This window comes from Symphalangus syndactylus, chromosome 4 (genome assembly GCF_028878055.3).
Source record: "Symphalangus syndactylus isolate Jambi chromosome 4, NHGRI_mSymSyn1-v2.1_pri, whole genome shotgun sequence".
Classification (NCBI taxonomy): domain Eukaryota; kingdom Metazoa; phylum Chordata; class Mammalia; order Primates; family Hylobatidae; genus Symphalangus; species Symphalangus syndactylus.
Window position 1 is genome coordinate 159,486,042 of NC_072426.2, and position 25,458 is coordinate 159,511,499.

At 40.6% G+C, this 25,458-nt stretch overlaps 1 protein-coding gene across 1 annotated transcript; it reads left to right on the top strand.

Annotated features, from left to right (window-relative positions):
* The first annotated feature begins 586 nt into the window (after positions 1 to 586).
* On the top strand, positions 587 to 24,676 carry F11 (coagulation factor XI). The gene is made up of 15 exons (XM_055276658.1): positions 587 to 693; positions 1,533 to 1,588; positions 5,932 to 6,094; positions 7,715 to 7,821; positions 8,760 to 8,919; positions 10,464 to 10,573; positions 10,908 to 11,067; positions 14,710 to 14,819; positions 14,921 to 15,083; positions 15,172 to 15,278; positions 19,069 to 19,237; positions 20,650 to 20,825; positions 21,425 to 21,520; positions 22,701 to 22,840; positions 23,452 to 24,676. Exons 2-15 carry the CDS (start codon positions 1,534 to 1,536, stop codon positions 23,611 to 23,613), a joined length of 1,878 nt encoding a protein of 625 aa, XP_055132633.1. The 5' UTR covers positions 587 to 693; position 1,533; the 3' UTR covers positions 23,614 to 24,676.
* The last annotated feature ends 782 nt before the right edge of the window (positions 24,677 to 25,458 follow it).

A 25,458-nucleotide genomic window follows, 5' to 3' on the forward strand; every position in this document is an offset into this window, starting at 1 on the left:
AAGAAAGAAAGAAGAAAGAAAGAAAGAAAGAAAGAAAGAAAGAAAGAAAGAAAGAAAGAAAGAAAGAAAAGAAAGAAAGAGAAAGAAAGAAAAGAAAGCCAGCAAGCTAAAATAGCTTACTTTTCTGTTTTAAAAATAGACTTTTATTGTTCACAAGTAAGAATTAAAAAAAAAGCTTGGCCTTAGGAGGAATCCTATCTGCATAGGCCTCTGAGAGGCAGCGTTACCCGAAGGGAAACTGACTGCACCAGAGCCAGGCACTTAGAGATTCAAGGTAAGCTAGAATTAATGGTTAACAGCTGACAGGTGAAAGTGTGGTTAAATGCAGCTCTGGCTAGCAGGCACATTGCGTGACTGCTAAGGCACACAGGCAAAATCAAGCTCTACAGCTATCTCTGTGTATGTCACTTGTTCGAATACGAAATAAAATTAAAAAAATAAATTCAATGTATTGAGAAAGCAAGCAATTCTCTCAAGGTATATTTCTGACATACTAAGATTTTAACAGACTTTCACAAATATGCTGTACTGAGAGACGATGTTACATAACATTGAGAACTAGCACAAGTAAATATTAAAGTTAAGTGACCATTTCCTACACAAGCTCATTCAGAGAAGGATGAAGACCATTTTGGAAGAAGAAAAACACCCTTATTAAGAATTGCAGCAAATAGGCAAACAAGGTCTTTTCAGGTACAGTTTCAGAACTTATTTAACATTCCTCTCAAGCAAATATGCCTTGAAATGCTTTTTTTAAATCACAAGAATTTAAAAATACTTTACAATAGAGAATGATTGATTTTTAAAATGTGTCTGATTTAGCTTCGTAGAGATGTTCCGCTGATATCCATAACTGGTTTGAGAGGAAATGTGGAACAACAGAAGAGTAACAGTGTCTACTCAGTAACAAGTGTTTTACGAGTTAAAAAGACATCCAAATGCAATACTGAAAAATCGGAAGTCTTGATTTGTCTCACTGATGACTCCGTTTTTCCTAGAGCAGTCTGTTGAATGCTTAGTGGGGATAAATAGATTTATAGGTGACCAAGACAATCTATTAATGTAATAGCCACAGATTTTTTTAATAGAAAATTTTCTAAGTAGGAAATCATTCATAGCTCTTTGAAAGATATAGGGAGAGGCCTCAAGAAAAAAAGAAAGGAAAAAAATTGGGAAAGGAAACAAAGATGAAAAATTGGGGTGGGGGGAGCGGTCAGATGGTGGCCTTGAGAAGGGTCTGATCATAGCAAGCAGCGGGGCTGGCGGGGAAGGAGGGAGGAGAGGAGAGGGCTGCTCTCCTGTGGGTTCTGGCTTCTGCAGAGCTGTAAGAGTTGAATGCTACACACACAGCCACACGAAGGAATGCTCCAGGATTGGGAAAGATAAAATTCAACATTATAATGAGAACCCTGTGAACACTATTGAATTAACTATTCCCCTCTCTCTCTATTTCTTGTAAATCTTAGTGTCAGTAAGCTAATTATAAATTTACATTTTATGTTCTAAAAACATGCATCTTTTTCTCATTGTAGGATGATTTTCTTATATCAAATGGTACAGTTCATTTTATTTACTTCAGTTTCTGGCAGTAAGTAGAGTGTTCTCTTAACTACGGGCTGGGAGAGGGAAACCACACTACAGTCTCAATCTCCACACGTGGGAGAATCCCACACCATTTATGCCGGGGAAGGAAATAAAATGTTTTTATTAACTTCCTGCCTGAGGCTCCAGAGGTTTTCAAAGCAGGGTAGGAATTGAGGTGAAAAAATTGTTTGTACTGGTAGGAATCTCTGTCTATATATATACTGTATCTACATCCATGCCTACATACATCATTCATTTAAATGATATTTAAAAGCAATATTAAAAAGAAGAAATCTTGATTTGCCTCACTAATTAATTGGTTTTTCATAAAGCAGTCAGTTCAATGGCACATACACACACACATAAAATAGGAATTTTGTACTGAAAAATGTTATGTAAATATTCATACATAGTTTATGCATTTCAATAATTTAACTACCCTGTTAATCTCCACCCTATGTCACACCTGCTAAATTTGTTTATAAATTACTTAGCCAATATTAAGTAGGGTATATCAGTACAAGTATTGCTTAGTTCCATGACCATTCTTTATTTAAAATGAAAGCTGACGCATTCCTTTAGAAAAATAGCTTATGTATACATGTTATACTTAATTTCTGATACTATCACTAGCATTTTAAGCACAGTAAATTCTTTTTGCTGGCCTATGTGAAAATAGGCAAATCTAGGTGAAGATATTAAAAATAAATTCCACTTAATATATTAAATTACACAGCTCATAATTTCAATTTTCTCTGTGACAAGACTACTGCTCGGGTTATAATATTCCTTTGTTGTAATTATCTGGAAATTGTATTGTTATTTCATTGGTAAATATGTTAGCGCTAAATAATTTGATATATTTTGAACACTGGACCTAATAACTGCATAAACGATTGACCCTGAATCACGGGTTCCACATCCATGGATTCAAACAACCTTGGAGTGAAATATTTTTAAAAAATTGTCTCTGTACTCAACATGTGCAGAGTTTTTTCTTGTCATTATTCCCTAAACAACACAGTATAACAACAATTTACATAGCATTCACATTGTACTAGGTATTATAAGTAATCTCGAGATGACTTAAAGTACACAGGAGGCTGTGAGTAGTTTATATGTAAATACTATGCCATTTTCTATCAGGGACTTGAGCGTTCATGGATTTTGGTATCTGCAGGAGGTCTTGCAGCCAATCCCCCACAGATATCAAGGAATGATAGTGTACATATATAGGTCCTTTATACACGCATATGGAACATTTACAAATACTGACCACACACAAGCCTCTGAAACAAGTCTCAACAAATTTTAAGGGGTTAAAATTATACTGATCGTGTTATTCAATCACCGTTAATGGGAGCTAAAATAATAATAAAAAAGGAATTGAAAATCTCCAAATGTTTGAAAATTGAGTGTCCCTTTTTAGATTAATATGAATCAGAGATGAAATCACAACGGTAATTGGAAAATGAATTGTAGAATAATGAAAATACAGTGTATCAAAACTTTGAGATTTAACTGAATCAGTGTTGAGATCAAATGTATAGATTTACATGTATACATTAGAATACAGAAAAGGTAAAAATTAATGATATAAGACAACAAGAAGATAGAGAATAACAACTTAAATGCCAAGAAACTAGAAGGCAGAAAGAATAAATTGCAGAAATTAATTAAATGGAAGACACACATATTTGAGAGGTCAACATAATCCCTTTCCAACCCATTTTTATAAGGTCAGGGTAATCTTGACACCAAAATCTGATAGGAAAATTCTGAGGAAAAAAAATTTCACAGGCCTTTTATCTTATGAACATATGTACAAATATCCTAAACAAAATATTATCCAACTTAACCCAGTAGAATGTTAAAAAAATTAAAGGATAATTACATTGTGATATTGTGAAAAAGTTGGGTTTATTCCAGGAATGAAAAGTTGATTTAACATTCAAAAATCAATAGACGTGTGACTTTGGGGTACATACCAAAAAAAAAAAAAAAAGAAAAAGAAGGGAAAGCAGGAACTCACACAGATATACTTGTACACCCATCTTCATAGCAGCATTATTCACACTAACCCAAAGGTGGAAGCAGCCCATGTGTTTATCGACAGGTGACTGGATAAACAAAGTGTGGTACATACACACAAAGGAATATTACTCAGCCCTAAAAAGAAAGGAAATTCTGACACATGCTATGACATGGATGAACCTTGAAGACATTACACTAAGTGAAATAAGCCAGTCACAAAAGAACAAATACTGTGGGATCCCACTGATATGAGGCACCTATGGTAGTCAATTTCATCAAGACGGAAATTAGAACAGAGGTTGCCAGGGGCTGAGGGGTCAGGGAAGGGGTGAGAGTTGGTGTTTAATGGGCACAGAGCATCAGCTGGGGAAGCTGAAAAAGTTCTGGAGGTGGATGGTGCTGACGGTTGCACAGCAATGTAAATGCACTTAGTGCCACAGAACTGTACACTCAAAATGGCTACATGGCACATGGTATGTGATCTGTCATAATAGAAAATAAAAATAATTTTAAATGTTAATATGTGCCGAAAAATGCTTGCTAAAATTCTGTTAATGATCAAAACTCTAAGTAAACTGGAAATGGAAGAGAACTTTCATCAGCTATTAAATGGTATTTTAAACAAAAGCAAACAAAAATCCAAACCAAAAATCTTCAAGAAACATAATACGTAATAGTGGAATATTGAAAGCTTTCCCAAGGGATTGAGAATAAGACAAGAATACTTCCCATTATTTCCATTTACTCTTATATGGAGGTACTCGTTGGTGCAGTAAGGAAGGGAAATAAAAGGAAAACAATTAGAAGGAACATAAGCTCTCGTTTTTCACAGATGATATGATTGTGTACCTAGAAAAATCCAAAATTAACCATCACATAAATTATTTGAGCCAATTAATTAAATTAATAAGAAGTCTGGATACAACGTCAATATACAACAGCAAGCACTTGCTCGTTTGCAGAAACAGATTAACTAGTTTTTACTGACACTAGAAGCTGCGTGTGTTCCACATCCATGGATTCAAACAACCTTGAAGTGAAATATTTTTAAAAAAATTGTATCTGTACTCAACATGTGCAGAGTTTTTTTCCAAAAATTTTTTCCAAAAATTTTAAAATGTTTATAAGTTTAGGGGGAGTAAGTGCAAATTTCTTACATACATATATTATGCAGTGGTGAAGTGCCGGCTTTTAGTGTACCCATCACCCAAGTAGTGAAAACAGCCTCCAACAGGTAATTTTTCAACGCTCACCCCACTCCCATCCTCCCACCTAGTGGCATATTGAAAATCAATTTGTCTTGTAAAATTAAATAATCCAATTAGGAGGGGAATATAGCCTAAGAAAATTAGTGCATGGTGGACACACACACAGAACACGTGTGTGTGCATGTGCACACAGAGAGAGAGAGAGAGAGAGAGAGAAACTGGGTCTTGCTCTGTTGCCCAGGCTGGAGTGCAGTGGTACAATCACAGCTCACTGCAGCCTCAAACTCCCAGGCTCAGGAGATCCTCCTACCTCAGCCTCCCGAGTAGCTGGGATTACAGGTGGAAACCACCATGCCCAGCTAGTATTTTTTTTTGTATTTTTTATAGAGACAGGGTCTTGCCATATTGCCCAGGCTGGTCTTGAGCTCCTTAGCTTAAGCAATCTGCCTACCTTAGCCTCCCAAAGTGCTGGGATTACAAGCATGAGCCACTGCGCCCACTCCGCATTATTAAATATAGAACACTGATTTGATTCATCAGTTAATATTCTTCTTAAAAGTAGTATTTTAATGTAGCAAGATTGCTTTCCACCAAAAGGTGTGGTTTCCATGGTGGGGATTCCAAATTATTCTCAATGGGGTGAGGATGTGTGTTACCACACCCCCGAGCCATCAGCTGCTATCAGAAAGTCACCACTCTGGAGTCTTTGTTTCAAATAAGCACAAGGTTTGGACAAAGAGACGCAATTAGGAAAGGAAAAAGCAGAAGGCTCATTCCAGACCTGGATGAGATCCCGAAAAGCAGCAGCTTTTGCCAGTAAAGATCCTTGAAATGATTCAATTACCCTCAAAGCACTCCTTGTCTCCAAGACAAACACTCAAAAGCACAATTCCATTGAAGCCAACGTACCATTCTGTGATTTTCATTTCCACCTGAGGCTGTTCATTCAACAAGCTCACATAAAAGTGTTCATTGCCTTGATTTCCAAATTCAGGTGTATTTCCTGGTAAGTAAAGCTACTTGCCTTGCCTTTATGAGATTACTACCTAATTAGATGTATGCCCAGTAAAATCCAAAATAACGCATGCCATGTATTACATCACAGAATGTGTGACTCAGTTGTTCAAGGACACCTACTTTGAAGGAGGGGACATTACTACGGTTTTCACACCAAGCGCCAAGTACTGCCAGGTAGTCTGCACTTACCACCCAAGATGTCTGCTCTTCACTTTCACGGCGGAATCGCCATCTGAGGATCCTACCCAATGGTAAACCCTTATGTGTCCACATCGAGGAGACAGATTTTTAAAGGGAGATTGCTATTGTTAACACATTTCCATCTACCATTTTATAAAATTTAACATTAACAACTGGAAGATAAATTGTCTTTCAGTTGAAATATTATTCCAGAAAGAAGTGATGGTGTTCAGGCAATTGAGAAAAGAATAAATATGCCTCCAAGTGTAGACTTTCCAGGCCTCTCTTACAGTCTCCTATTAATGGCATGTTTCTTCTGTTTGTCTCAATTTTTATGCTTCTTAAACATTTCACACTTTGCTTTTCTATCGATTATTAATTTTTGTGGTGCTTTAAACTGGAACTTCTCCCAACTATTTTATTGGAAAAAATTAAATATTTAAAAAGATAATTTGAAAAAATAGTACAGTACAATGATCCCTTGCCACCACCAAAACTGCAATCTTTGCTATATTTGTATAGCAATATACAATATACGATATTAATACAATATAAAATACCTATTTTTTTTTTTTTTTAGGCAGAGTCTTGCTCTGTCACCCAGGCTGGAGTGCAATTGCGTGATCTCAGCTCACTGCAAGCTCCGCCTCCCAGGTTCACGCCATTCTCCTGCCTCAGCCTCCTGAGTAGCTGGGACTACAGGTGCCCACCACCATGCCCGGCTAATTTTTTGTATTTTTAGTAGAGACGGGGTTTCACCGTGTTAGCCAGGATGGTCTCAATCTCCTGACCTCGTGATTTGCCCGCCTCGGCCTCCCAAAGTGCTGGGATTACAGGCGTGAGCCACCGTGCCCGGCCACAATACCTATATTTGTATACATGCTTAACCATTTGAAAGAATTTTAAAACATGCCACTTTACCCCTAAATACTTAAACATGCATTATCCTACACAAAAGACATACGAAATTTAACAAGAATTCCTGTATATTATTTCAGTTTTCCCTCAAATGTAATTTATAGTGATTAACCAGAATCTTACTAAGAGTCACTGACTGCACTGGGTGGTTTGTCAGGTTTAAAACATTTTAAACAGTCCGCCAACCATTTGTGTTCCCATCCTGAGCTTGAAAACTTAATAATAAGCCTTTCTGTAGAATTCAGTTTTCAACATCTTTGTGTATTATTGCTACATTCACAGGCATTTATACAGCACCCGGAGCTTATAAAATTTACTATTCCAGAACCTAGAACAGGGATTTGCAAATGTCTTCTTAATAACGCAGAGTAAATATGTTAGGCTTTGTGGGCAAAACCCACAGTAAAGCCAAGGATATTATATAAGTATTTATGTCACCACTTAAAATGTAACCATTTGAAAATATAAAAATCATTTTGTATAGCTAACAGGCTAAACAGAAACACACAGATTTTTGGTTGCATTTTACCAACAGGACCTAGTTCACCCATTCCTGTTTGTTCCTATTAGGAAGGAGTATTACATGTAGTCTCTTAAGTGTACGGATGTTGAAGTAAAAAACAAACTCAGAATCTTGCTAAGAAAATCTTTGTTTTGGCATGAGATAAAGTAGTTTGTTTCCTTCTCTTTGGCTTTCTGTGTGCTGACTTTTAAGACCCATTATTTTAAAAACATAAATTCCTATTCAGTAATATATATTTTTAAAAAAACAGGTTTACTTGTGTCCTGAAAGACAGTGTTACAGAAACACTGCCGAGAGTGAATAGGACAGCAGCGATTTCTGGGTATTCCTTCAAGCAGTGCTCACACCAAATAAGCGGTAAGATACGTTGTTAGAATCAACAAATACTAGCTGTGATGTGTGCATATCGTCACATCGGATGTGGTCTTAAGGCTATGAAATAAAACACTGCTATGTGGAAATAAACCCCCTTAATGAAGTTCTTTCAGTGTAGAGTATAAACTAGCATACATGCATGCCTGCCCTCCAACACACTGGAAAAACTTCTTTACCTCATAGAAAGACATAGCTTACTACCTCACTTCCCATCATTTATTTATATTCTTTCTACTTCCCAGCCTAAAATCTTAAATGAAAGTCTTTTTTTTTTTGATACAGGGTCTCACTATGTTGTCCAGGCTGGAGTGCAGTGGTGCAATCACAGCTCACTGCAGCCTCAACCTACTGGGTTCAAGCCATCCTCCTGCCTTAGCCTCTGGAGTAGCTGGGACCAGAGGCATGCACCACCATTCCCAGCTAATTTGTTCATTTTTCCTAGAGACAGGGTCTCACTGTATTGCCCAGGCTGGTCTCAAACTCCTGGCCTCAAGTGATCTGCCCACCTCGGCCTTCCAGAGTGCCGGGATTCCATGGTGCCCAGTCAAAATTCTTTATTAAACGTATTAATCCAAATCGAAAGGAGCAAATATAAAGGTTGAAGTGACACTTGTCTTAATATTGAATAGATACTTGAATCACTTAATTAGTGAAATAATCAGTGCAGTTAGGGAGAAGAGAGGCTAGATCAGAAAATCAAAATGTGAATTTACAAGTCTAAAATTGTTACAATGGAAGAAGGATATTGGCATTCTTTTACTGCCTCCATTCAAGAATAAGAATTTTGGAGAGTAACATAACAAAAGACTTCTGAGGAAAGGTTGGTGAAAAAGTTAAAAGGGTGAGTCAGGAGGGACAGTTGCATAGGTCATTGCCCCTGGAATCTGGAAGGTACTCATGTCTTCTGCTTTTATATCCAGCTTGCAACAAAGACATTTATGTGGACCTAGACATGAAGGGCATAAACTATAACAGCTCAGTTGCCAAGAGTGCTCAAGAATGCCAAGAAAGATGCACGGATGATGTCCACTGCCACTTTTTCACGTATGCCACAAGGCAGTTTCCCAGCCTGGAGCATCGGTGAGTGAGCCCCAGGGCTTCGAGTGGCCAATGAAAAACAGAATCATGATTTACTAAAAAGCTTTTGCCATGAACTTTATGCCAGAATTTATTTTGAACCCCTAAAAGACATTTCTATAAAAGTACTCCTAGTTTTCTTCATGAAAAATACACTTAAAGCCTAATTTGGATGCATTTCATTTATGGTAAGGAGTCTATCTTTTAATAACACTGTCAGAAAAATATATACACTTAGCTAATTTCAAAAGCGCTACACTTTTAAATTGGCACTTTTGAAACAGCTGCAATTGGTATGATTGTCAGTGCCCTTCCCAGTCTAAAAAATGTTACAGTCTAATAGAATAAAAATAAAAACCTACTCCTCTCTCTCTCTCTCTCTAAATAACAGTTCCTTACCTAAGACAAAATACTCATGTAAAAAGTTTTATCCTGGTCCATACTGGATTTTGAAATATTTCAAGGATAAATCTATTGCATAAGGATTTAAAAATTATCTCATCTCTAATAACCAAATCTGTGTTCTCGTCTTTAAAAATTTACTAGGGAAATAGATTATTAATTTGTATATTTGGAAATATTTGAGATGATTTAGATTTTCATAGTAAACTGCATTTATCTGGAATCATCAGAAAAGTGAAAAACATTCAAATTACTAACACTTGTGTTTTAACATTGGCTTTTAACATTCTGCTCCCCACATTCACAAAGAGGAGTAAACAGAAAGCAAACAAAGCATCAACGAGTTATTTCAAAACCAGCAGTGGTTAAAAACACACACACACACACACACACACACACACACACACACACACACACGCCAAACCCCTAAATTAGTCATTTGACTTGCAAAGCTTGTCTTTAGCTCAGCTCAGACGACAGCTTTTATGTCTAAGACTTAACAATGTGAATTGCAAGACAAGAAAGTGGAGGTTTCTAAGCAAGATAACGTTAAGTCATTAAAAGTAAGAAGGACTTAGCCAGGCGCAGTGGCTCACACCTGTAATCCCAGCACTTTGGGAGGCCGAGGCGGGCAGATCACCTGAGGTCAGGAGTTCGACACCAGCCTGACCAATATGGTGAAACCCCATCTCTACTAAAAAAGAATACAAAAATGAGCCGGGCGTGGTGGGCACCTGTAATCCCAGCTACTTGGGAGGTTGAGACAGGAGAATTGCTTGAACCCGGGAGGCGGAGGTTGCAATGAACCAAGATCGCACCATTGCACTCCAGCCTGGGTGACAGAGCGAGACTCCATCTCAAAAAAAAACAAAAAAATGAGAAGGGCTTGAGAAGTCATTCATTCATGCACTCTCCTTCATGTGGTGACTCTCTCAAGCTGTCATTGTACTGAAGAAGAAATAAAGTTACACAATTCACAGGTGCTTAGCAACACTGCTGGGACCATGCCCAGCCATTCAGCCTCCCAGATGGATGCCTCGGGGTCTCGCAGGTCCTCTTTCCAAAGGGGACTTTCTTATCATCTCATGTTTTTTCCTCCTTGCAGTTGGAAGAATAAGACACTTTTCCTTTTTCTTTTTATTCAGTAACATTTGTCTACTGAAGCACACCCAAACAGGGACACCAACCAGAATAACGAAGCTCGATAAAGTGGTGTCTGGATTTTCAGTGAAATCCTGCGCACTTTCTAATCTGGGTAACTATTGACTTTTTGATGACGTAGTTCAACCATTAAACATGCTGATGATTACAATAGATCTCACTCAGGATACCAGCTTATGCTCACGATGAAATGGACCCAAAGATCTTCACCTTCTTCATGTGATAGATTTCATCATGTCCTATACAGCTAGATCCTCTATTTAAATTTCAAGTTTAAAACAATCATGTCATTTTCTTCTAAATAAGAAAAAGTTAAAAGATCTTGGGATACACTTACATGTTTTCATATGGAATTTACACATACTGTGACTGGAGTTTTCCTGATAGCTGATGAATTGAGTTCCTAACATGGTTCTTCTGTTGTGCAGCTTGTATTAGGGACATTTTCCCTAACACAGTGTTTGCAGACAGCAACATCGACAGTGTCATGGCTCCCGATGCCTTTGTCTGTCGCCGAATCTGCACTCATCATCCCGGCTGCTTGTTTTTTACCTTCTTTTCCCAGGAATGGCCCAAAGAATCTCAAAGGTAAGGAGTTAACAAGTAAGGATAACTTGTTATCTTTTAAAAATAGCGGATCAAAATCCATCATTAAAAATTCCAAGTAACTAAAAATTTACTGTAAATGTCAGTATAGGATAAAAGTTGCAAATAATTTCTAGCCCTTCTCCCTTTCTATTCCCCACCTACTTACCACAAACCCAACATTACCGAGGACTCTTTTTTTTTTTTTTTTTTTTTTTTGAGATGGAGTCTCACTCTGCTGCCCAGGCTGGAGTACAGTGGCATGATTTCAGCTCACTGCAACCTTCGCCTCCCAGGTTCAAGCGATTCTCCTGCCTCAGCCTCCTGAGTAGCTGGGATTACAGGCATGGGCCACCACACCCGGCTAATTTTTTTTGTATTTTTAGTAGAGACGGGGTTCCACCATGTTGGCCAGGCTGGTCTCAAACTCCTGACTTCAGGCGATCTGCCTGCCTTGGCCTCCCAAAGTGCTGAGATTACAGGGTTGAGCCACTGCGCCCGGCCAATAAATTTTAAAATAAATATTATTTTACCTAAATAAATTTTAGATACAGGTACAGTTGTGTTACATGGATATATCGTGTAGTGGTGAAGTCTGGGCTTTCAGTGTAGCCAAATAGTATACATTATTCCCATTAGATAATTTCTCCTGCCTCATCCTCCTCTATCCTCCCAACTCTCTGAGTCTCCAGTAGCTTTCCTTCCACTGTCTCTGTGCCTATGTACACTTTATTTAGCTCCCACTTAGAAGTGAGAATATGCAATATGTGACTTTCTGTTTCTGAGTTGTTTCACTTGAGATAATAGCCTCCAGTTCCATCCATGTTGCTGCAAAAGACATGATTTTATGATTTTTTTATGGCTAAGTAACATTCTACAGTATATTCTATACACCACATTTTCTTTATCCATTCATTTGCTGATAGACTCCTAGGTTGAGCCATATCTTTGTTATTGTGAATAGTGCTGCAGTAAACATGTGAGTGTAGGTATCTTTGTGATATAATGATTTTTTTTCTTTCTTTTCCTTTGGTTATGTACCCAGTAGTGGGATTGCTGGAGGTCTCCACCTTGGCAAAGGGAGAGTTGTCTAGTTCTAAATAAAATGAAGAGATTCCATTTCCATTTCATGACCACTAAAAGACCATTCAGTCCAATGCTTTGTTTAAAATAATTGAACCAGGAACAGAAAGAGCTGAAAATGTCGGTGAAATGTCAAACTCAAAGTGGAGAGAGAGAGGTGGAAATGAATGTCTCCATCAAGTGGGTTAGGGTGGTGGTGGAGGGAGGTTTGAGAATTGAGTTCCTGTTTCCTTACCAATGGAAATTAATGTAGGACATCAGAAACAGCATGGAAAATTTCTCTGATTATCAAAAGGACACTAGCTAAGGTTGCTGTCCCTCTTTATTTATTTATTTAAGACAGGGTCTTGCTCTGTCACTCAGATTTGGGTGCACTGTGTGTGATCTCAGCCCACTGCAGCCTCCACTTCCTAGGCTCAAGCAATCCACCCGTCTCATCCTCCCAAGTTGCTGGAACCACAGATGTGCACCACCACCCCCAGCTAATGTTTGTTTTTTTGCAGAGACAGGGTTTCGCCATGTTGTCCAGACTGGTCTAGAACTCCTGGTCTCAAGCAATTCACCTGCCTTGGCTTCTCACAGTGCAGGGATTACAACCCTAAGCCACCATGCCCAGCTTGCTATTCCTCGTTGACAACATTCACTTAAACAAGCAAACAAATATCCATAAAATTAAGTCAACTTTAAAACCTAGCTTGTATATATCTCCAAATTGGAACTCTCAGAGCCCTCAGCACTTGCTTGATTGGCCTCCTGTTGATGAAAAGGTGTCCTCCAGACAATTCAGCCAACGGGAGCCCTGTGTGCCTTGCCTGTCACATGAGCCTCACTTTCCACTGAGTGAGGCTGCAATTTCAGAAGCGCCGGGTCTGTCACATGAAAATATATCTGTTACCATCACTTACTAAACAAATTTAGTAGGATTTGTTTGGGGCTTATTATATATCAGGCATTGTTCTGAAGACTGGGGATACCATTTATTGAACTAAATAGATAAAAACTTTGCCTATTGGACCAGAGTGGAAATGAGAGAGAAGTGACCAGATCATATGTTATCAGCAGAGAGCAATAAGATTTGCTGATGGATTGGACCACGGATTGTGAAGGAGTCAGTGATAGCACCAAGACTTTTGGCCCAAGGAACAGGAAAGACGGAAATGCCGATGACAGAGATGTGGAAGATTTCGCAAGCAGCAGAGTGTAGGAGAAGCAATGCCCGTCGCACATCTAGGGGAAAGGGTTGAATTGGCAACTGGAAATAGAAGTCAAATTCAGGAGAGAGGTTTATGTGTAGATCTGTATTTAGGTGTCACCAATATACAGCTGATACTTTTTAAAAATCTAGTGAAATTATCAAAGGGTTAAATGCAGAGAGGGAAGAAAGTAGGTCCAAAGGTTGAGCCTTGGGACATTGGAAGTTCAGAAATAAGAAAGATGCCATTGTCACTTGTAATTTTGTTAGTCACTGCTCTTTTTCTTTGTCTTATTCCCTTACTGACCAATTCCTAGAATAACACATTTGATCTTTAATACAGAATGTGATAGGAACATGGCTTCTGTAAGCCCAAACTTGGGAATTTAAATTTAAATTTATTAAAATTAAATAAAACTGGCTAGGCACAGTGGCTCACGCCTGTAATCCCAGCACTTTGGGAGGCCAAGGTGGTGAATCACGAGGTCAGGAGTTCGAGACCATCCTGGCCAACATGGTGAAACCCCGTCTCTACTAAAAATACAAAAATTAGCCAGGTGTGGTGGTGCGTGCCTGTAATCCCAGCTACTCAGGAGGCTGAGGCAGGAGAATCACTTGAACCCAGGAGGCAGAGGTTGCAGTGAGCTGAGATCATGCCACTGCACTCCAGCCTGGGGAACAAGAGAAAGACTCTGTCTCAAAAAAAAAAAAATTAAATAAAACTAAAAATTCACCTCCCAGCTGTATTAGCCACATTTCAAGTGCCCGATAGCCACATGTGGTTGGCGGTTACTGTATGGGATGGCACAGACATAGACTATTTCCATCACTGCAGAAAGATCTATGGACAGCCTTGCTCTAGACTGTGATTTTGTCTGCTTAGGCAATGTCACTCTTTTCCAGGAAGATGCTTCCAAGCTGTGGAGTCAACGATGGACTTCACGCATCTCCTTATAAACCTGTTGCAACCCTGGATAGGAGGTTTCTAGGTAGCATGAAGACTCTTGAATCTTTATGATAGGCTGGGAGTGTTGAAAGGAGGGAAATGAAAAGGGGAGATACTAGGAAGACTGACACTAGAGCAAGCTCAGAAAATGTTTACGTAGCCAGGTGATTTAGTTAGAAAATTTGTCTGCAACCTAAGGGTCATGGAGTGTGACTCCGTGGTTTATGAGTGTGACTCCGTGGTTTATGAGTGTGACTCCGTGGTTTATGAGTGTGAGTCTGTGGTTTATGAAGAGTACTTTCAAAATAGGAAAATCTTCACAATGAAGTATCAGCATGAGCTGACTTTACTTTCTCTAGGTGCTGTAAAAATGTTTTAATGTGTTCGATATGATATATTTCTACTTCCTTTTTGTTTTTGTTAGAAATCTTTGTCTCCTTAAAACATCTGAGAGTGGATTGCCCAGTACACGCATTAAAAAGAGCAAAGCTCTTTCTGGTTTCAGTCTACAAAGCTGCAGGCACAGCATCCCAGGTAAACTGAGAGTTCTGCATTGTGGCTGAGAGTGTCCAGCCCCGAGGAGGCTGATGCATACTGAGGGAGGGTCTCGCTCTGACATGTGGTCTGCTGTCTAGTGTTCTGCCATTCTTCGTTTTACCATGACACTGATTTCTTGGGAGAAGAACTGGATATTGTTGCCGTGAAAGGTCACGAGGCCTGCCAGAAACTGTGCACTGATGCCGTCCGCTGCCAGTTTTTTACCTATACCCCAGCTCAAGCAGCTTGCCACGAAGGGAAGTAAGCCGTATGAAGGGTTATGCAGATACCCTTGTCCCGTCTGCCTGTGAGGTGCATTATGTTTATACCATTTTGTTTCCAACTACAGGGGCAAGTGTTACTTAAAGCTTTCTTCAAACGGATCTCCAACTAAAATACTTCACGGGAGAGGAGGCATCTCTGGATACACATTAAGGTTGTGCAAAATGGATAATGGTGAGTATAATGTCACTTAAAAAAATATAGCTGAAGGAATTATTCCATACTGAATCTATCACAACCAAGACTGTCAGTTATAGCCACAGAGGGGAGAACATTCATGAAATAACAAATTCTGCAATTTTCTATTATATTCACTCCTATCACTCAAGCTGACCACGTTTTAAAGGTAAATATTGGGGCTTGACTAAACTGTACATTGCCTAATATTAACTAAATATATGTTTTAAGTTGACACATTTATACACATGGCATTTCTGTTTTCTTTCTTTGTTTTTTTTTGAGATAGAGTCTCACTCTGTTGCCCAGGCTGCAGTGCAGTGATGTGGTCAGTGTTCACTGCAGGCTCTGGCTTGACCTCCTGGACTCCAACAATCCTCCCACCTTAGCTCCCTGAGTAGCTGGGGCTACAGGCGGGCACCACAACACCCAGCTAACCTTTTGTAGAGATGTGGTCTTGCCATGTTGCCCAGGCTGGTCTTGAACTCCTGGGCTCAAGCAATCCTCCCGCTTTGGCCTCCCAAATTTCTGGGATTACAGGCTTGAGCCACTGCACCCAGCCACAATGAGACCCAGACTCTGCCAACACTCCTGTTATCAAGGCCAGTAATCTTTCCTATTATCCTTCGTAAGGGAAATATCGATCAGCACTTTGGTTAGTCAAATTAGTAATTTTCTTCTAAAAATTGTGTATCTATTCAAGAAACACTGGAGCACCTCCTCTTTAGGGGTCTTTAGTTATATTCCATGCAGGGTTCTGGAGACTTCGGAATTGGCAAAGGTTAAGGTAAAACTTTACTAATAACAATGAGTGTGGTAGGGTGGAAATAAGAGTGTTTAGATTACACAAGACCTATAATAACATAAAAGTTACGAGAAAAATCCGACCAGCAGTGTTTCCATCCCAGTGGCCAATTTCTGAGCACAGTCGCAAGTGATGGTTTGTAGGCAAACAGAATTGTTCTAAGGGACAAAATTCCCAACAGGAAAGAACACACCACAAACACTCCTGCCCGAATTACCATAGGAACTTAGGATGGCTTTACTATATATTGATTTACATAAAGCTGCATGTTCTTAGACTGTTTATTGCTAAATGTCCAATATTACAATACACTATAAGATGCAACTGAGATTTAATGAATAAAATGAAAGTGATAATCCTGCTTTGTAATAGTTTTAGAAGCACAAACCTTTTGTGTCAGATTATCTGCTGTACTGAGAAGGCGAATCAATCCTTAATTTCTGAGAACTTGTTTTGTAGAACATAAAGATGTTATATTGCCTCCAACACTGATATCCTAACTAGCAAACTATGCCTTCCTAGAGTTTAGAGGTGCTCCGATGAAAATCTTTGGATGGCTCAAGACTTCTTAAAATGCAAGTCAATTAAGTCGTATCTCATACATTCTGTTTTCCTCACAATAAATTTCCCTAAGACAAGAAGAAGCATTCAGCACCATTCTATTGTTTTTCTTCTACTTCTAAACATTAGAAGGGACGCTTAGCAAATGTTGCTGTTAAGTAATGTTGACATGGTTTAAAAAATGGGAACGAGTACGTATACCTCAATACATTGCAGATTGCATTTTCCCCCTTCTTTCTTCATTATGGCTTTCTCTGCTGGATTTATAGACTCTGGCCTGTAGCAGTTACAGAATATACCAGGTATAGATTGATAGCTACAGGAGAAAATGTAAGATAAAGGAAAATAAAGTCTTACGTCTTTTCAGTGCACCTTCGGAGGGAGTGAATTAGATAACTAGGTTTTTACTGCACTGTATTTCATGAAATAACCCCCTAATGTGAAAGGGAATAGCTACGTGAGATATTTATGGTGCCTTGTCTGTCACTTGTCTACAATGTAACTTTCTTTTTTTTTTTTTTGAGACGGAGTCTCGCTCTGTCACCCGGGCTGGAGTGCAGTGGCACAATCTCGGCTCACTGCAAGCTCCGCCTCCCAGGTTCACACCATTCTCCTGCCTCAACCTCTCGAGTAGCTGGGACTACAGGCGCCCGCCACCACGCCCGGCTAATTTTTTGTATTTTTAGCAGAGATGGGGTTTCACTGTGTTAGCCAGGATGGTCTCGATCTCCTGACCTCGTGATCTGCCCCCCTCTGCCTGCCAAAGTGCTGGGATTACAGGCGTGAGCCACCGCGTCCGGCCAATGTAACTTAACTTTCTGAAGATAGATAGCAGCACCATTAAAATAAACATTTCTTAACACAAAATATGATTCTAAACACATATTTTCAGCATTTCGTTTAAACTGAGAAACAACATAGGATGAACCTCAAGGCCTCTCACCTGTACCTTGAGTTATTTCTAACATACCTTAGTTACTACTTACCTATTAATTTTCATAAAATTTACCTTTATGACGCTTCCCACCTTGCAAACTATAAAGGCTTCCCAGAAATTCCAGAGTAGAGGGCCCTCCAAAATGAACGTTCGCCCTACCAGCTCTAAAATGAGAGCCTCTGTTCAGGCTTCCGAAGTCACATCGAGCTCGTTCTCACCTCAGTTGCTGTTAGCTGCGGTTTCCTTCTGAACGCCTTCTCTCATCCTCTCCTCCTATTTGAAATCCGCCCCAGAATTATACACTCATTTTCCTACCAAGGAAACAAAGGCCTAGAAAGGTTGTTTTACACCCACAAAACCAGTGGATGGACCTTCTAGGATCCAGCTTCTCACAGTGATTCTCCTGGTAACTTAGAGTCCTTCTTTGGCTCGGGACACGGAGCCTGAGCACCTGGGCCTGCTTATTCTAAGTGTGATCTGGGCACAGCACATTGGCATCACCTGGGAGCTTGTTAGGAAGAATTTCAGGACCCACACAGACGTTACTGAGTCAGAATCTGCATTTTAAAAGCTACACAGGTGACCTACAGGCACATAAAAGTTTGAGTCGCATAGGTGTGTGTGTGTGTGCGTGTGTGTAGTGCACGTGTGTGTGTGTGTCTAGAATACTGCTGTCTACGAACACCTGACTCCCATCCATCTGTGTTCCATGGCTCCAAATGGGAGTGCGGGTTCTTGTGTCAGGCATCCAGTACGTAGAAATAGAGGGAACTGTCCTGTCTAGGCAGCCACAAGAGAAAAGAAACACAGGGATGAGCCTGAGTCAAAGTCCCTGAAAAGTACCAAGGACCCCAGAGAATCCAAACTGTCAACAAGGCCAAAGGTCAGAGGAAGCTCGCAGCAGATCAGTCTTACTTTGGACGTGGATGGAGCAGGAGTGACTGGGATCATGGTCAGCAGAGTCACGGGGACAGGGCAGGAACTGGACAATGGCTGCAGCCTGCGGGCAAGGTGCTCGCCTTTTCTTTCTCAGAGTAGTTGTCAAACGCCAGCAGGGCTGGTTCAAACACAGATGGCTGAGCTTCCAGGCTGGAGTTTCTCATTCACTGGCTCTGAGGTGGGGCTGAAGAATGTGCATTTCTAACACGTTCCCAGGTGACGCTGTTGGTCTGGGGACTGCACTTGACAACCACTGGTTTAAAAAAACCATTCATGTTATCATTTGAAGGAGGGTAAGACAGCCTTGTAGTACCACACAGGGAGGGCGCATTCTTTGGGGTGTGTAATTACAAGATGACTCAGTCAATTCCATTTTTTACGTGCATGTTTTGCTTTGGCAACTTGATTATAAAGTCTCTGTAACTCAGGGTCATGATAAACTATTGACTTGAGGGAAGGTTTTCTCCGTCTTGTCCCTGAAGGAGCATAATTACTGATGGAAAGGAAGATGCAGGACGCTGCTCATCACGATGCTTCTGTTGCAGAGTGTACCACCAAAATCAAGCCCAGGATCGTTGGAGGAACTGCGTCTGTTCGTGGTGAGTGGCCGTGGCAGGTGACCCTGCATACCACCTCACCCACTCAGAGGCACCTGTGTGGAGGCTCCATCATTGGAAACCAGTGGATATTAACAGCCGCTCACTGTTTCTATGGGTCAGTACCACGGCTGTTTTTATTAGTTCATCTTCTTCACACATTTCTAAAAAATATTACTAGCATGTTAGGAAATAAATACTTTAACCAATTAAATTGTCTTTTTGCAAAATTAATTAATTCCTTCAGTGGTAAAAAAGGCAAAAAGGAAGAGCTCCCCATGGTCTCCCAGCATCAGAACAGGTGCAAGTACATGCCTGCTTGACTGCCTGCTATTCTGCTTCCCATTTAACCGCATCCACATCCCCAAGGGCCTTCATGTTATTCCCTGCAAGAGCATACCTCCCTCTGTGCCTCGCTCTGTGCACTGCGCCCGGAACTAAACTCAGAGGATTTACCATTGTCCGAATCAAATTTCTAATATGTGTGTGTGTGTGTGTGTGTGTGCGTGTGTGTTTAAATACAGACAGTGGCCAGGTGTGGTCGTTCACGCCTGTAATCTCAGCACTTTGGGTGGCTGAGGTGGGAGGACTGCTCAATGCCAGGAGTCTGGGGTCAGCCTGGGCAACATAGTGAGACCCCGTCTCCAAAAAATATTAAAAAACTAGCCTGGCATGGTGTTTTGTGCACCTGTAGCACCAGCTGCTCGGAAGGCTGAGGTAGGAGGATCGCTTGAGCCCAAGAGTTCAAGGGTGCAATGAGTTACTACAGTGCCACTGCACTCCAGCCTGAGCAACAGAGCGAGACCCTATCTCTAAGTAAATAAATAAAATACAGAACGAGTTCAGTACGCATCCTCAAATTGGATTCCTTACTTAGGTCACTTTCAGCATTGGCCAAACATAAAGGCTCCAGCTGGGGGTATATATATTCCAGGGAAGTTACGTTGGCCAAACTTTCCGTTTGCTACTTCAGTATCCTCCGAGTTGTTTCCAGACACAGTTTTGTGTGCTTTTTAGTTTTGGTTTTCTTTTTTAATCAACCTGCAGCACACTCACGTTAAACTCAAGAACACATGTGAGGCCAAGAGTCCCCGTTACCTGTCACATATGGGAATGGAGTAGCAGAAAGGCTGCCTGAGTTTCTCAGTGTCACAGCTAGTTACTGGCGAGATTGAGACTAAGTCTAGCGGTCTTCGCGTGTGTGTGTGCGTGTGCATGTGTATGTGTGTGTGTGTGTGCCTGTGTGTGTGTGCTGGAGCATGGAGGGAGTGCTCATTCATTTTTTGTGTATAATGAATTTTCTTTATAGGGTGAATATGTTTTTTATCCTGAAAAATCTTAGGATAAGATTTTTTCTACCTAAATGTCCATCATTGGCAGAAAATATTAGTAATATTGTCCACTTTTTTCCACCTAATGTCCATCATTGGCAGAAAATATTAGTAATAGTTAAACAGTCACACACTTCACAATGTCTGGGAATTATTTTTAGTAAAGGAAATTTCCTTCCCTCTGTTGTTTGTTCCTTAGGGTAGAGTCACCTAAGATTTTGCGTGTCTACAGTGGCATTTTAAATCAATCTGAAATAAAAGAGGACACATCTTTCTTTGAAGTTCAAGAAATAATAATCCATGATCAGTATAAAATGGCAGAAAGCGGGTATGATATTGCCTTGTTGAAACTGGAAACCACAGTGAATTACACAGGTATGGAGAATTTTATCTGGAAAGTTATCTCCAGTGGTGAACTGGAGAAAATGTTTAACGCTACTAGACTTACGGCCTCACCCTGCCAATCTCTCCATGCGTTATCATCATGAAAGGGAGAGGGCCTGGAACGCTAGTCATTCATTCTGTTAAGGCTGACACACTTTCCTGGCTATTGAAACTTATTTTGGGAATGTGGCTGAAGAGATACGTTTTCCTGAGGCTTCTTCAGGTGCATAGAATGACATAATTTCATAATACTTTGGAATAGTAAAGATTATTTGGTCTAAAGATAATTTAGTAAGGATAATTTAGGGATGAAGGATTGAAGGTTAGAACAATTAAGCAACTTGTGTAGGATCAAAAGTGAGCTGGACGGGGAGTTAGCGGCGAGGGTGAGGCTTGTCCCTCTCTCGCCGCCTCTTCCCAGCACGTGTGCGATGTGCTGAACCTGAGAGAGGAATATACACAACAACAAGGTAAAACATGAATATAGTAAACAAAGAAAACACAGAAAATGTACAGCAGAAGAAGAGTCTCTTCTGGAAAAGAGGATATATTTTGCATCTCATATTTAAACCATGATTTTTTAAATTCAGATTCTCAGCGACCCATATGCCTGCCTTCGAAAGGAGATAGAAATGTCATATACACTGATTGCTGGGTGACTGGATGGGGGTACAGAAAATTAAGAGGTAAAAATGGTGTTGTTATATGTGCTCCATCCTAGAAATGAAGAACGGAACCTTTTCTGCCCTGTCAACTCACGTAGCTGAAGCACAAGTCGAGTCACACTACTTAGCTGCAGGAAGCAGATTAATAAAGATGGAGAGGCAAAAATCACCCAAGTGAGGCTGGTGCCTCATCTGTTTGATTGGAAATTTTAAATGTGACTAAATCTCTTTAAAGACTAATTATATTTAATGAAGTTTAATGTGAAGCCTAGCACTTTTCAGTTAATGTTCTAGCCTGCTATCCAATTACTTTCTCTGGGAAGTCATTCCAGTTAGAGTCATAATTAATTTTTGAACTTAATTAACATTAACAAAATGGTACATGCAATAGTGGGAATAATGTCTTCTTCATACTTGTAATTATAAAAGGTCTGTGAAGTAAATCTAACATTTTTTCCTTCTAGATTTTTATATAGGCATGATTTTTGTTGTTGTTGTTGCTGTTGTTTTGAGATGGAGTCTCGCGCTGCCACCCAGGCTGGAGTGCAGTGGTGCGATCTCGGCTCACTGTTACCTCTGCCTCCCGGGTTCAAGTGATTCTCTTGCCTCAGCCTCCTGAGTAGCTGGGATTACAGGCGCCCACCACCACCCCAAGCTAATTTTTTATATTTTTAGTAGAGACGGGGTTTCAACGTGTTAGCCAGGATGGTCTCAATCTCCTGACCTCGTGATCCGCCCACCTCGGCCTCCCAAAGTGCTGGAATTACAGGCTTGAGCCACCGCACCCGTCCATGATTTTTATTTTAAATATATGTGGCCGGGCACCACCGGTGGCTCACGCCTGTAATCCCAGCACTTTGGGAGGCCAAGATGGGCAGATCACTTGAGATCAGGAGCTCAAGACCGGCCTGGTCAACATGGTGAAACCCCGTTTCTACTAAAAATACAAAAATTAGCTGGGCGTGGTGGTGCATGCCTGTAATTCCTGCTACTCGGGAGGCTGAGGCTGGATAATCACTTGAACTTGGGAGGCGGAGGTAGCAGTAAGCCGAGATTGCACCACTGCACTCCAGCCTGGGTGACAGAAAGAGACTCCATCTCAATTAAAAAAAAAAAAAAAAATATATATATATATATGCATATATGTTTATGTGTATTGTATATGGTTACTCTACAAACAAACCAAAAAACTTTTTTTCAGACAAAATACAAAATACTCTCCAGAAAGCCAAGATACCCTTAGTGACCAATGAGGAGTGTCAGAAGAGATACAGAGGACACAAAATAACCCAGAAGATGATCTGCGCTGGCTACAGGGAAGGAGGGAAGGATGCTTGCAAGGTAATGGAGTGTTCTTAGCCAATGGAACATATGCAAATTGGAATGCCTAATGCATTGGTTTTTTTTTTTTTTTTGAGACAGAGTCTGGCTCTGTCGCCCAGGCTGGAGTGCAGTGGTGCGATCTCAGCTCACTGCAAGCTCCGCCTCCTGGGTTCACGCCATTCTCCTGCCTCAGGCCTCAGCCTCCCGAGTAGCTGGGACTACAGGCGCCCGCTACCAAGCCCAGTTAATGCCTTTTTTTTTTTTTAGTTTTAGTAGAGATGGGGTTTCACCATGTTGGCCAGGATGGTCTCAATCTCCTGACCTTGTGATCCACCCACCTTGGCCTACCAAAGTGCTGGGATTACAGGCGTGAGCCACTGCAACCGGCCGCTTAATGCATTTTAAAAAGCAGTCTCTGCCAATGAGCAGGGAACACAGTGTATTTGTTTGACTTAGACTGAAATCAAAAGTGAGGAGACTGACTGGATGAACACAAGCACCCAGGTTCTCTGCAGTATATTAAGGGGCCAAGACAGCATTTTAGGCAAAATCAGCCTGAGCAAGATGTGCTGAAGATGGGAAGCGTCTGAGTTGATCTGTGCACATTTTCTTGTCTCCCCTTTTTCTAGGGAGATTCGGGAGGCCCTCTGTCCTGCAAACACAATGAGGTCTGGCATCTGGTAGGCATCACGAGCTGGGGTGAAGGCTGTGCTCAAAGGGAGCGGCCAGGCGTTTACACCAACGTGGTCGAGTACGTGGACTGGATTCTGGAGAAAACTCAAGCAGTGTGAACGGGTTCCCAGGGGCCATTGGAGTCCCTGAAGGACCCAGGATTTGCTGGGAGAGGATGTTGAGTTCACCGTGCCAGCGTGCTTCCTCCACAGTAACACGCTGAAGGGCCTTGGTGTTTGTAGGAAAATGCTAGAAGAAAACAAACTGTCACAAGTCGTTATGTCCAAAACTCCCGTCCTATGATCATTGTAGTTTGTTTCAGCATCCAGTCTCTTTGTTTTTGATCACGCTTCTATGGAGTCCAAGAATTACCATAAGGCAATATTTCTGAAGATTACTATATAGGCAGATATATCAGAAAATAACCAAGTAGTGGCAGCAGGGATCAGGTAGAAGAACTGCTAAAAGAAGCCACCATAAATAGATTTGTTCGATGAAAGATGAAAACTGGAAGAAAGGAGAACAAAGACAGTCTTCACCATTTTGCAAGAATCTACACTCTGCCTGTGTGAACACATTTCTTTTGTAAAGAAAGAATTTGATTGCATTTAATGGCAGATTTTCAGAATAGTCAGGAATTCTTGTCATTTCCATTTAAAAATATATATTTGAAAAAATCAGCTTGAGTAGACACAAGCTAAGAGTGAATGTGAAGATACCAGAATTTCTGTGTGGAAGAGGATTACAAGCAGTAATTTACCTGGAAGTGGCACCTTAGGAGCAATCCTGAAGATACACTTTCCTGAAGATGATTTGTGATGGATTGTATTTTTATTTAAAGTATCTTGGGAGGGGAGGCTGATGGAGATAGGGAGGCGTGCTCAAACCTCCCTAAGACAGCTGCTGCTGTGACTGTGGGCTCCCAAAGAGATAGACCATATATTTATTTGACAAAAATCACCACAGACTGCATCCATACTACAGAGAAGAAACAATTAGAGCACAAATGGATAGTTACAGTAAAGTCTTCAGCAAGCAGCTGCCTGTATTCTAAGTACTGGGATTTTCTGTTTAGTGCAAATATTTATCTCATTATTGTTGTGATCTAGTCCACTAACCTAGAATTTGAATTGTCACCACATAGCTTTCAATCTGTGCCAACAACTATACAATTCATCAAGTACGAAATTTTTTTTTTTTGAGACGAAGTCTCATTCTGTTGCCCAAGCTGGAGTGCAGTGGCATGACCTCAGCTCACTGTAACCCCCATTCCTGGGTTCAAGCGATTGTCCTGCCTCAGTCTCCCAAGTAGCTGAGATTACAGGCACATGCCACCACGCCCGGCTAATTTTTGTATTTTTAGTAGAGACGGGGTTTCACTATGTTGGCCAGGCTGGTCTTGAACTCCTGACCTCGTGATTTGCCTACCTCGGCCTCTCAAAGTGCTGGGATTACAGGTGTGAGTCACTGCGCCCGGCCATGGAAAATATTTATTGAGCACAATTATGTGAGAGCATCATGCTGAGCTTTGAGGATACAGTGGTGAGCAAACAGATATGTCCTGGCTTCATGAAGCTTATACTCTAGTTAACATGAGCAACAAAATAAAATAATCACACAAAATATATAGGTTCAAGCTGAGATGAGCGGCTGCAACAGATTCTATGAGATGAGAAAGGAAGAAGGACATTTTTCACCAAGTTCAAAGACTGGAATACAAAGGAATTTGTCCTGACAAAGACAAAACAAAAACAACAACAAACAAAAAACCCAAAAGAACAAAATGACGGTAGAATATAACGGGGCCAGATCCAAAATGCTGACAGGTTCCCAAAAGAGCAAAATGACGGTAGGACATGACGGGGCCAGATCCAAAATGCTGACAGGTTCAAACAAAATTGGAATTGAAAATCAGAGTGCCTTCAAGAGTATCAAACAATATTATCTTGTCACTTGCTTATTAC